General features: G+C 47.8%; 1 protein-coding gene across 1 annotated transcript in view; it reads right to left on the bottom strand.

Moving 5' to 3' along the window:
* FKBP10 (FKBP prolyl isomerase 10) overlaps positions 1 to 13,424 on the bottom strand; it is a 31,284-nt gene that overhangs the window by 2,132 nt on the left and 15,728 nt on the right. The window contains exons 4-9 of the mRNA XM_063138298.1: positions 6,959 to 7,104; positions 5,712 to 5,901; positions 4,351 to 4,496; positions 3,053 to 3,242; positions 1,351 to 1,493; positions 582 to 745 (exon numbers count right to left, since the gene is read on the bottom strand). Coding sequence (XP_062994368.1) covers positions 582 to 745; positions 1,351 to 1,493; positions 3,053 to 3,242; positions 4,351 to 4,496; positions 5,712 to 5,901; positions 6,959 to 7,104 — 979 coding nt within the window. The remainder of the gene's footprint in view (positions 1 to 581; positions 746 to 1,350; positions 1,494 to 3,052; positions 3,243 to 4,350; positions 4,497 to 5,711; positions 5,902 to 6,958; positions 7,105 to 13,424) is intronic.

Raw genomic sequence — 13,424 nt, 5'->3', positions numbered from 1 at the left:
CAAATTATGACCAAAATATTTAGTATTCGCTACTCATTGCTAGTTGAAACAACAAGGCCAGCAATCTGAAAAAGTACAGCTTCACAGTCACAGAAGGGAAAGCCCTCATTCTCGGCCTCTGATTGATGGTTATTCTCAGCAAAAGAGACAAATGAGAAGTAAAGTTGCAGTTAACTCAACCGTTTTGTTTTCGAAGTAATTGACTTAACAAAATGTCCCTGATGAATTAAACCACACATATTTTAAAAATTCAATACAAGTTTTTACAAAAACTTCTGATGGTGAGTGCCAGTTTAAAAGAAACTTTCCCACTTTTCTCTCATAGAAGAGAATGTCTGCTACAATACATGGACATCACCTAAAAATAAAGGGAGTACACTTCTTGTTTCTGAGCTACTGTTTTTGCCCGTATGCTCTCATTGAATCAATGTACTGATCTATTAATTTAATGAAATAAATAACCATAGAACTAGATGTTCTTAGTCCAGTGGAACAAACCAGACAAATGGATCCAATTCTCCCCTCCAAGCTCAAATCCTCCTCTACCATCTGCACTCTTTCTAATGTAGAACACAGCATACCTCCTCAGGCGGGACTTCATTGTCCTTGTTGAGATCCATGGCTTCAAACAGGTTTTCTGGTGGCTCACTGTGCCAGACAAACAGGTACCCTTCTGGAACACCCACCTCTAGGTGTAAAAGCTCTATCTCAAAGTAGAGAACAGCACTGCCAGGTACACCCCGGGCTGAAAATACAATGTGTACATATCAGCAACCCAAGACGACCCAGCCCCCAGGTGTCATGGGGACACTGGCTAGGCAGCAATGACTTGGTGTAAAAGCCAGGAGAAGCATTGATCCTGATGGAAAGTGACATCAGAGTGCTCTCCTTGACAAAAGTTCAATCTGGGGGTATACTGTTTCTAAGAATGTGGGCTCTATCAATATAGGCTACTCATCATTTCTAACAAATGTGATGAATGGATAGAAAGACCATATCTGTTCCATGCTAAAATAATAGTAATATAATTAATCTAAATTTTACAAAGGTTTATGCAAATTAAGCTGAGTTGTGCATGTTGCTTTGCATCATTGCTTCTGCTGCTGCTTATCATAGGGAGGAACAAGAGGCCCTGAAGCTTCATTTCCTGTGCCGCTCAGCCTTTTTCCCCACGTAGATTTATGAAATTTTACCAGGCATTGCAAATAGATTTTTGTGGCCTTAGGAGACAGCAAGTTACGAAGAAAAAAAACTCTCAGGATATGGAATCCTGCATCCATTATCCTTTTCTTCTGCTGGCCCTATGTGATCTGGACTTGGTTAGTTTGAAACACGTGTCCACAGTCTTACCACCACTTTCACCGTGTCCCAAATGTGGAGGAACGATGACGGTCCGTTTCTCTCCCACACACATGTTGAGCAGGCCGTTGTTGAGGCCTTCAATTATCTTGTTGGTACCCAGAGTGGCTTCTTGAGGATGTTCGTAGTCGTGGCTGTTAATGAGGAACAGAAACTACTGTAGTCCTCCAGGGAAGGCTTATCAAAAATCTCAGAACTGTGCGCTCTGGACTGAGTTGATTTCCCCCCATATTCTGCACGAAGACAAGCTAATTTTGCAGCCTGTATAACCTATGCTAGGGTGACCCTATGACAAGGAGGACCGGGCTCCTGTATCTTTAACAGTTGTATTGAAAAGGAAATTTCAGCAGGTGAAATTATATGGGGAACTTGGGGAACCTTCATCACAACACTTCAAGCTGCAGGAGCCCTGCCCTCTTTTAAATCTGGTCACTCTAGTATAGCTCTTGCACTTTAACTGTTGTGATGAAGAGGGAATTTCGCCAGGTTCTCCATATATACAAATGACACCTGCTGAAATTCCCTTTTCTATGCAATTGTTAAAGATGCAGGAGCCCGGTCCTCCTTTTCATAGGGTCACCCTAACCTATGCAAATTATCATACATCTGCTTCTTTTGTGTAATTTGCTTTGCTTTGCTTGGGAACCCAAACAAACTGAACTCTGAACAAGAAAAGGGCAAAGCAGGCCTTTGCAATTGTGGAGCCAGGGAATGTATTCCTCAAGGAATAAGGCCACCTCAGTTTTAGGAAGCAGATTTTCTTAAACAAGGCATTGATGGACATTTTATGAGACCAGAAGTTTGCTTTAAAATAAAGATTTATACTTTCATTTTTTTAGGGTCAACCTCTGAAACTGAAATGTGATATTAAGATTAGTTTTGCATATCTATCTATATAAATGAAAGGGTTTGTTTGTATGTCCTCAATAGACTTGAAAACTATACATCCAATTGTTATGAAACTTTTAGGATTTCTTTTACCTCTGTCTGGGATGGCTTTAGGTAGGGTGACCATATGAAAAAGAGGACAAGGCTCCGGTATCTTTAAAGGGAATTCCAGCAGGTGTCATTTGTATGCATGCAGCACCTGGTGAAATTCCCTCTTTATCACAACAGTTAAAGCTGCAGGAGCCCTGCCCTCTTTTGTATCTGGTCAAATGACACCTGCTGAAATTCCCTTTTCTATGCAACCGTTAAGGATACAGGAGCCCGGTCCTCCTTTAAGCACAGTGAGAATCTCGACCACAATCTGCCTCACCCACCACCGAAGTGCAGCCCCCAAGAATTCCTCCAAAACAGAATTCAGCCCTCTGGTATAAATGTTTTAAATAAATAAACAAGGCAGTATATAATAAACTGAGCCTCGTGTGGCGCAGAGTGCTAAGCAGCAGTTACTGCAGCTGAAACACTCCCCACGGTCTGGGTTCAATCCCAGCAGAAGCTGGTTCTCAGGCAGCAGGCTCAGGTCAACAGCCTTCCATCCTTCTGAGGTCGGTAAAATGAGTACCCAGCTAGCTGGGGAAAAGGTAACTGCGACTGGGGAAGGCCATGGCAAACCACCCCGCTACAAAGTCTGCCAAGAAAACGTCAGCGAAAGCAGGCGTCCCTCGAGGAGTCACCAATGACTCAAGTGCTTGCACGAGAGGTTCCTTTCTTTTTATATAATAAACAGAACTCTGGACAAGGGACTCACGAGGAGAACAGCTTGGTGCCATCCAGGAGGGAGCAGTTGTAATGGTAGCGGACAAAATCTCTGTCTTGAGTGGTGATGTTACAGTCCACAGGCCGATAGATAGTCTCTATCTCTACAGAGTCCGTGGGATTGTGGAAATCGATAACATGGACATCAAAGATGAGAACAGCTGAGCCAGGGATCTTGTTTCCTGGAGTGAAGTAACAAAGATTACTTGTGAATGTGAAGAGTGGGGTGATATATGTTCAAAAGTCCTCTGAGGTCACGGCTGAACTGAGACATTCTGCTCCTAGTGGCAGCACTACATAGTCAGGGGTACATGTCCAATGCTCCCCTGTGGCTGCGTGTTGCAGGGCAAGAGCAATAGTTTTGTAGGCAGGTTGTCTCTCAGGGAAGTTTGTCTGCCTCTACTGATCTTCTCGCTGGGGAAGCCTTGCTAAGCTTCCTTGGAACACGGTCTGAAAATCATCATAAGCCCAACTTACCTTACAAGACTGTTGTGAGGATAAATATAAATAAACAAGCCCTGCAAGTATGGTTTGCCATTAGCCTCCTGCAGTACCTGCTTCCTCTGTCTCCATTGTCCTTGATCACTTCTTTAACTCATGCAGGGCTTGCAAAAGCCCTTATTCTTAAGAAATATGATATGTTTTTCAATATTGCTGTACAATGAAAAAATATTGTAACAAGGAAACAGCTTGAAGGAACTAGGAATTTGAAGGATCACCTTACCCCATATAGACCCCCTTGTACACTCTGGTCAACATCTGCGCTCTTGCTCCAGGCACCCTCATAAATAGGGCCATCAAAATAACAGGGGTATTACCCATGCCAGTGTCAGCGCAGCCTGATTTTTTTGTGGGTAAGAGAGGAAGGTCCAGCCGGCACAGGCCATGCTCATGTGATCAACCCATCCCACCTGATTCCATCTGTCAAATGTTACCAGAGCAACATGGGCATCAACCATAGGGAAGTAGCAAGCTGATGTCTGTTGATGTCTGTTCTTCCTGCAAGTGGGTCGGCGGCTCCAAGTGTATCCTCCAGTTGCAGGTGGTTCAACTGTTCTAACATTACAGAGAATCCTGCAAACATTTGGGTCACACAGCTAGCTGCTCTGAGACAACTGAGCGTCTCCATTCTGAGAATCATGGGCAACTCTGGGCTAAATTCAAGAGCACCTGATTCGTATTTATACCAAGAATGACACCATGCCAATGCAAATAGATTGAGCAGGCGCCGCCTTGGTTCCATGTTTGCAACACGGAAGGGCTCCCCACAGTCTGCGGGCTCTTTCCTACCTGCCCCATTTTCTCCATAGGCCAAGTGGGGAGGGATGATGATTCTTCTCCTTTCACCAGTGCAGACCCCTTGCAGTCCTTGGTCCATTCCTGGGATAATATAGCCTTTCCCAATATAAGTGTCATACGTGTGATTCCGTGAGTAGCTGGAATTGAAGAAAGAGAAATGATGGACAGAATGTGGTGGCTATTCTCAAGAACTGGGTTGGCAAGTACTATAGTAATGGCATGTTGGGAAGGATGAGGATGGACAGTTAAGGAGGTTAGAAAAGGGGGGAAGAGTTCATCCTGGTTCTGTAAAGAGGGTGCTGTGTTGGTCAGTGGGGCAGAGAAAGAATTGGATTTGGAGGGAATGATGTGGGGGGAAACGGCTGTGAGGAGCAAGCAGACTGGGAGGCCTGCAGCAAAAGAATGAGACAGAGAAAGGCACAAATCACCAGTTGTTTTAAAGAACAAGATACAGATCTTCAATGACCAGGAAAGCCAGAAAGTGAACTGCTACAATAGTTAAAGTGTTGTTTGAGATCACAGGGATAGTAGAGTACATTCCGTTTTGTGGTTTAATATTCATAAAAATGTAATTCTCTTAACATTTATAAATAGTGCTAATGTTTATCAGTGTCTGCTGGAATTTGTCTAATACCTATCTCAGATTGTCCTATAAAGAACCATCACACTGGCCCTACAGAAGAGCTGGGATGTTCTTTCCCCCCAAACTGCAGTTCTGCCCATCCAGATGAACCCAGCCTGGCTGAGGAAAGGAAAGGGAAACAAGAGAATGGCAAGGCTCGTGCATTGGGCTCCTGTCACTCTTGATTGGCTGGAAGGGGAGACTGTGACAGCTTCCAACCCCGACAAAACCTTCCAGCCATTTGTGGCCTAAGCAACCGGAAGACGTTGGCTTCTTTCTGTTTAGCTTTTGCTTCCAGGTTGCTCCACTCACTTACTTTCTCTGTCTTTTCATTTTCTTCACCATCCTCCCATCCTGGCTAGGCTCCTTCTGGATATATTGAACTGGATATTGGTGGGTATGGGAAGGAAACATGGTAGCAACCTCTTGTTGCTAATGACTGCTAGGAGTGGTTTATTTGAGTACAATATTTTGCTATAGTCCTGCCCAAGCAAGCCTGGCTTCTTTCACTATTTCTAGCATGACAAGTACTCCTTCACTTCTGCTGACCAAAGTGAATGGTAGAGCCTACTTTGAGTATTCTGATGGAATCTCAACTACTTTGTGGAAACCTCCCTGAGTAAGACCCACCACCTCTCTGGACAGCTTATGGATCTTGCTGCTTTCTTGTAGGACGTTGTGTTTTCCAAAATTTGGTCTTAGGGCTCATCCACATTTCTCTCCTTGTTACCTGGAATCAAAAAGGCTCCCATCCATTAAGGTGCCGTTATAATGGTAGCGCACAAAATCTCCGGTCACAGCCTTGCGGTTGCATGACACCGGTACTTCCAAGTGCTCCAGGAAGATGCCATCTTTTGGATTGTGCAGATCCACCAGAAGAACATCAAAAACCAGGGAGGCTTGAGGGGGAACGACAGTACCTGAGAGAAGGGAAAAAAGAACCAACTTAGCTCCTGCGGGTACCATAGCTCACTGGCAGAGCAACTGCTTTGCATAGAGAAGGTCCCAGTTTCAGTTCCCAGCATCTCCAGGTAGGGTGAGGGAAGTTTCCTGCCTGAAACCCTGGAGAGCCGCTGCTGCCAGTTAGTGTTGACAATGCTAGCCTAGATGGCCTATATTCCTATAGCTTAGGAGTGGGCAACCTGTGGCCTCCAGGCGTTTTGGTTTACAACTTCCGTAATCCCGAATGACTGGCTATGCTGGCTAACGCTGATGGGAGTTTTAGGCCAAAACATCTGAAGGGCTGCAAGTGGCCCACATGGAGCCAGATGAGGGGGGAAAGCACTTTAAACTGGCAGATGTTTAGGGGGAGGAGTCAAGTAATCTGTCTTCAAAGTATCAAGGATCATTTCTTTATCTGAGAGCATTATTAGGAAAATACTGATTGCATTATACTGTAGCAAAATATAATAAGATGTGCTATGTTTGTCGATAATATATTCTGCCATTTGTGATAAATGCACAATTACTAGTTTTGAACATTTCAGCCCACAAAGGTTGTTATTTTTGAGCTAGTGATCACTAGTGCATAGGCCTGTGGAAATGACTTTTTTCTGTAAAAATTAATGTATTATTATGTATTTATTTATTACATTTTTATACCGCCCAATAGCCGAAGATATATGTGCATAATCCCTGCTCCTCACCTGCTAGCATTCAAAGAATATTTGCACAGGAGCCCACGTGTGAACGCCCAAGTGTGCATGAGCTCCTATGCAAACAGCACCGTGGAGGTCAGGAGCAGGACTAGCAGATACCATCTGAATCTCCTTCCTCCATGTATTTATTTTTAAATAAATAAAGCCTGCACACAATTGCCTTCTTTCTAACTGAAATAATTTATTCGTGAAATCCAAGTTAGCAGTTGTGAATTCTGATTCTTGAATGCAGAATTTGGATTTCTGTGGCAGAAAATCGAGGGGTTTGGGTGTGCTTGTTTTTCGTGGCGCAGATCCATGAGTTTCCTGAGCAACTTACCATAGCCTTTCTCACCGTAGGCCAGGAACGGGGGGATGACTATTCTCCGCTTCTCTCTAGGACACATGCCCAGCAGCCCCTCGTCCATGCCTTTGATCAGCCAGCCTGAACCCACGTAGGTGTCATAACTACTGCCTTTTCCATAGCTGGGAAGTGGGTGAGGGTGAAGAAAGGGAGGGAGACACCCGGCAGGGAAGAGGGTCAATGAAAGAACAAGACCTTAGCAGCACAGCCCTGGTCTAACACAGCAGGTTGTCATTAGCCACTCATCCAGTCGCCTGCGGCAATTAATAGTCAGCCTAGGTAAGGGGTGGGCACTGAACAGCCTTGGTCTCATTTCAAAAGCCCTCTGGATGCAATCACTTCAAACCTCTGGCAAGAGCCATTGATCCCTACTCTGGCAGCCCGCTGGGCAGGAAGAAAGGAAGGAGAAAGAGAGAGAGAGAGAGAGAAGCGTACGGCAGAAAGAGAAAAGGGGCGACTCACCCACTCTTGGCTCTGGCCGCACTCACTGCTGACATGCGGCTTCCAGCAGATTCCCCACAAGGGAATGTGGAACTCCACAGAAAAAAGACTGCCCACCCCTACCCTGGGTGATGAACATTACTGTATCATCATGCTGGCGTGTTTATTAGGCATGTGCTCCGCTCCGATTAGAACCGGAGAATCAGAAGCGAATTGGCCTGCTCCGCCTTGCCCAGAGGCGGAGTAGAAGCGGACCGCGGACCCCTAGAAGCAAGACGAAGAGAAGCGCCCATTTTCGGAGCAATCTTCTTTCCACGGACCGCTCCGATCGCCATTTTGAAACATTTCGCCCATAGGATTGCTTTGCGGAAAAGAAAAGGGGATAACTGTGTTGTTTTTAAAGCTATCTTTCTGAAACTTCTTGTGCTTAGAGAGTCATGGCTGGGGGTCATTTTGAGCCTACTCTCAGCTCTCTGCGTGGTGCGGTTCGCTTGCTAGAATTTTTTAAAAAGTAGGGTAAAGGCGGGAAAAAGATTGCCTTTTCGATTGCTGAGGGGCAGAGTCAACTCCCGGTCATGATCACATGATCCCAAAGTTGGAGGAGGGGATAGGCAAAACGGGTAACTTGGGATTCTGGGAAACTTCTCTTTCTACTCTGAACGGAGTTTTCCCAGTGTTTTTTTTAAAACAGTAGCTCCACCAAATGCACAAACACAACCTGAAATCATACTAACAGATAGGAAACACACAGCAGTGCTACCCACCCTAACTTTGGGGAACAACTGAATACATGTGGTGCAAGGGGATGAGCTCCCCTAAGGCATGTGGACGTGCCCTCACTCTCCTGTACTTGGAGGGCCATCACAGCCCTCCAAAAGAGTAACTCAGTGGAGCAATGCCTATCATGAGTTGAAGTGAGCATTTGCTTCTTAAAAGACTGATACCTAGACAGGACCAGTCAAATGGCTGATGCTTCCCCCTTTGGGCACGTCCACCCCACCCCCCTCTTACTGGTAAAAGACAGATATAGCCTTTTTTTAAAAGTTCTTCTTGTTGTTTATTCAGCAACACTGCTGCTTTTAGTTCCACCCCTCCTTTGTTTATTTATTTATTTATTCCATTTTATATGCATTATTGGCTTATCCTTGGCTCTCTTCCTTATGCCCCCAGAAATGTCTGCTACCTGCCTGCCTTCCCTCCCTCCTCCCCTGCCCGCCTCGCAGGGATGGTTTGTGTCTGGCTTTGACTCAGGGGAGAAGTCCTTCCTGCGCTCAATTAGACTTTTGGAAGTTCCAAATCCATTTGTCAAGTGTGGAAGAAGATTCTTATTTAGGTTGATCTCTCTACTCCCCAATTCATGGCATCTTGGGATTTCCTTTGAAATGGCCCCATTGAGCTGTCTGCAGGTTTAAGCTCCGCCAAAAATCGGGGGATGATGGTATTGCCTTGCACCTTGGCATGATTGTGGGTCTAGATGGCATCTGTGAGTGTGCCCACTTCCCTTTTTTTTATCTGTCCAAATGTCAGAGAACAGTCCATGTCTGCAAATGGGGTGCCCGATTTTCATAAATTCCCCAAAAATCAGGGGATGATGGGACTGCCTTGAGTCTTGCCGTGCGTGTGTATCACTGGATAAGCTATCATGGTGGCAAGTTTGAGGTTTTTAATAGGGGTGTGCACGGACCCCCCGCTCCGCTTCACTTCCAGATCTGCGATTTTCAGATCAGGCCGCTTCGCCCCGCCCCCGCTCTGCCCATGTCCGCTCCGCTCTGCTCGGAGCTCCGGATCCAGATCGGAGCTCCGTTTCCCCCCCCCATAGGCTTGCATTGAAAGCTAAAAAAGTAAACAACTTTTTTTCTGTTCAAGTTAGAAACCTCACGTTTGGCCACCATGACACCTCATGGGGGTATACACACGCACGCCAAGTTTCAAGGCAATCCCATCATCCCCTGATTTTGGGGGAATTTTTGAAAATCGGGCACCCCATTCAGACCCCTTGGGATAGCTCCGTCAATTTGCACGTTAGAAACCTCAAACTCGGCACCATGACAGCTTATCCATGTGTCCACATGGACGCCCAGACTCAAGGCAGTCCCATCATCCTCCGTTTTTTGGCGTGGCTCTAACCTCTAACGCACCACCCATAACCCTAATTCACACCCCTTTCGATAGCTCCGTCAATTTGCACGTTAGAAACCTCAAACTCGGCACCATGATAGCTTATCCACGTGTCCACATGGATGCTGAGACTCAAGGCAATCCCATCATCCCCTGATTTTTGGCGCGGCTTAACTCACCCCAAATTGTCCCATTCTACAACTACGTCAATTTGCACGTTAGAAACCTCAAACTCGGCACCATGATAGCTTATCCACGTGTCCACATGGACACCAAGTTTCAAGGCAGTCCCATCATCCCCTGATTTTTGGGGAATTTTTGAAAATCGGGCACCCCATTCACACCCCTTGGGATAGCTCCGTCAATTTGCATGTTAGAAACCTCAAACTCGGCACCATGATAGCTTATCCATGTGTCCACATGGACGCCCAGACTCAAGGCAATCCCATCATCCCCTGATTTTTGGCGTGGCTTAAACTTTTTAACTCACCCCAAATCAAGTCCCATTCTACAACTACGTCAATTTGCACGTTAGAAACCTATCCTTTGGTCCCATGACAGCTTACCCATGTGTCCCCATGGACATCAAGTTTCAAGGCAATCCCATCATCCCCTGATGTTAGGGGAAGTTTTGAAAATCGGGCACTCCAGTATGTCAGGGATTTAAAGTTGCAATGCAGACAGCTCAATGGGGCCAGTTCCAAGAAAATCCCAACATGCCACGAGATAACCCTAAATCTTCTTGCACATTTGAAAAATGGATTATTGAACTTGATAAAGTCTAAGTGAGCGCAGGAAGGACTTCTCCCCTGAGTCAAAGCAAGACACACACCATCCCTGCAAGGCGGGAAGGGGAGAAGGGAGGGAAGGGGAGAAGGGAGGGAAGGCAGGCAGGCAGGCAGCAGTAACGCATAGCAAACCAACCCGTAAGCGGGCGCAAGGAGCAAGTGAGGCAAAGATGGCTGGTTGTTTCTTTCTAAGCCAGCAGTTACGCATTGAGGGGCACAGAGGAGGACGACTGGGAGCAAGCGTGCCGGAGGGTGCTGGGCATGAACCGCAAAGCCCATCTCCCAGGCACCAGGCGGGCAGAGCAGGCAAGGAGTCAGTCCTGGCAGATGCCCCACCACAGCAGCACCCCGGGGGAGGCGGGCAGACAGGCATGGGTTGGCGGGCCCAGAAAAGCTGGTACCTTGCACAAGTAAGCCATAGACCTGCGGGGGAGTCAGTCCCAGCAGATCCAGCTACCTCACAAGGACGGCTCCCAGGTAGGCGGGCAGGCGCATCGACTATAGTGGCTGTGCTCAACTCGGTGCACTACAAGACGAGTTGAAGTGAGAGCTCACTTCTCAGGAAACTTAAACTGTCCGTACGCACGAAGTGGCTGTGCTATGGGTGATCGGTGCATTACTGGAGCTTAACTTTTTCTCAGAGGGGAAGTCCATGAGTTGAAGTGAGAGGTTGCTTCTCAAAGAGGGGGTTACAGCGGAAGAGGGGTGGGACGAGAACGGGGAGAGAAGCTCAACCAGCTGCTGCGACTAATCCTCACCCACATCCTGGAAGACCACAGCATCCACAGGAGTGGCTGTGGTGAAGTCAATGACTCTCATGAGTTGAAGTGAGAGCTCACTTCTCAGAAAAATTAAACTGTCCGTACGCACTAAGTGGCTGTGCTACGGGAGTTCGGTGGACTCCTGGAGTACCTCCCGCAATTGGGGAAGTGAATGAACTTAACTGACGGCTTGCTTCTCAAAGAGAGGGTTACAGCGGAAGAGGGGTGGGACGAGACCGGGGAGAGAAGCTGGACCAGCTTCTGCTACTAATCCTCACCCACATCCTGGAGGACCACAGCATCCCACACAAAGTGGCTGTGGTGAAGTCAATGGCTGTCATGAGTCGAAGTGAGAGCTCACTTCTCAGATAACTTTGCTCCATATGAGACTGGGGAGAGAAGCTCGACCAGCTGCTGCGACTAATCCTCCTCACCCACATCCTGGAGGAACACAGCATCCAACACGAAGTAGCTGTGGTGAAGTCAATGGCTGTCATGAGTCGAAGTGAGAGCTCACTTCTCAGAAAAATTAAACTGTCCGTACGCACTAAGTGGCTGTGCTACGGGAGATCGGTGGACTGCTGGAGTACCACCCACACATAGGGGAAGTCCATGAGTTGAAGTGACAGCTTGCTTCTCAAAGAGAGGGTTACAGCGGAAGAGGGGTGGGACGAGACTGGGGAGAGAAGCTCAACCAGCTTCTGCTACTAATCCTCACCCACATCCTGGAGGACCACAGCATCCCACACAAAGTGGCTGTGGTGAAGTCAATGGCTGTCATGAGTCGAAGTGAGAGCTCACTTCTCAGATAACTTTGCTCCATATGAGACTGGGGAGAGAAGCTCGACCAGCTGCTGCGACTAATCCTCCTCACCCACATCCTGGAGGAACACAGCATCCAACACGAAGTAGCTGTGGTGAAGTCAATGGCTGTCATGAGTCGAAGTGAGAGCTCACTTCTCAGATAACTTTGCTCCATATGAGACTGGGGAGAGAAGCTCGACCAGCTGCTGCGACTAATCCTCCTCACCCACATCCTGGAGGAACACAGCATCCAACACGAAGTAGCTGTGGTGAAGTCAATGGCTGTCATGAGTCGAAGTGAGAGCTCACTTCTCAGAAAAATTAAACTGTCCGTACGCACTAAGTGGCTGTGCTACGGGAGATCGGTGGACTGCTGGAGTACCACCCACACATAGGGGAAGTCCATGAGTTGAAGTGACAGCTTGCTTCTCAAAGAGAGGGTTACAGCGGAAGAGGGGTGGGACGAGACTGGGGAGAGAAGCTCAACCAGCTTCTGCTACTAATCCTCACCCACATCCTGGAGGACCACAGCATCCCACACAAAGTGGCTGTGGTGAAGTCAATGGCTGTCATGAGTCGAAGTGAGAGCTCACTTCTCAGATAACTTTGCTCCATATGAGACTGGGGAGAGAAGCTTGACCAGCTGCTGCGACTAATCCTCCTCACCCACATCCTGGAGGAACACAGCATCCAACACGAAGTAGCTGTGGTGAAGTCAATGGCTGTCATGAGTCGAAGTGAGAGCTCACTTCTCAGATAACTTTGCTCCATATGAGACTGGGGAGAGAAGCTCGACCAGCTGCTGCGACTAATCCTCCTCACCCACATCCTGGAGGAACACAGCATCCAACACGAAGTAGCTGTGGTGAAGTCAATGGCTGTCATGAGTCGAAGTGAGAGCTCACTTCTCAGAAAACTTAAACTGTCCGTACGCACTAAGTGGCTGTGCTACAGGAGATCGGTCGACTGCTGGAGCTTGGCTCGCGCACATAGGGGAAGTGCATGAGTTGAAGTGACAGCTTGCTTCTCAAAAAATCACCAGACTGGATCACGAATAGTGCATCTGATCCCTGAGCTCTCCAAAGGGCGACCCGTGGACTGCTGGAGTTAACCTCCCTCAATTGGGGAGTGACGGGCAGGCGGGCATGGGCAGGCAGGCATGGGCCGGTGGGCACAAAGGAGCTGGTACCTTGCACAGGTATGCCATAGATCTCTGGGGGAGTGAGTCCCAGCAGATCCAGCTACCTCACAAGGACGGCTCCCAGGCAGGCGGGCATGGGCAGGCAGGCATGGGCCGGTGGGCACAAAGGAGCTGGTACCTTGCACAGGTATGCCGTAGATCTCTGGGGGAGTGAGTCCCAGCAGATCCAGCTACCTCACAAGGACGGCTCCTGGGCAGGCAGTTAGGCAGGTGGGCATGGGCAGGCAGGCGAGCAGGCAGGCAGGCTTGGGCCGGTGGGCACAAAGGAGCTGGTACCTTGCACAGGTATGCCATAGATCTCTGGGGGGGTGAGTCCCAGCAGATCCAGC

This window comes from Elgaria multicarinata, chromosome 11, assembly GCF_023053635.1.
Source record: "Elgaria multicarinata webbii isolate HBS135686 ecotype San Diego chromosome 11, rElgMul1.1.pri, whole genome shotgun sequence".
NCBI lineage: Eukaryota > Metazoa > Chordata > Lepidosauria > Squamata > Anguidae > Elgaria > Elgaria multicarinata.
Note: the sequence above shows the minus strand (reverse complement) of the source record. Positions and strands in the feature narration are given on the sequence as shown.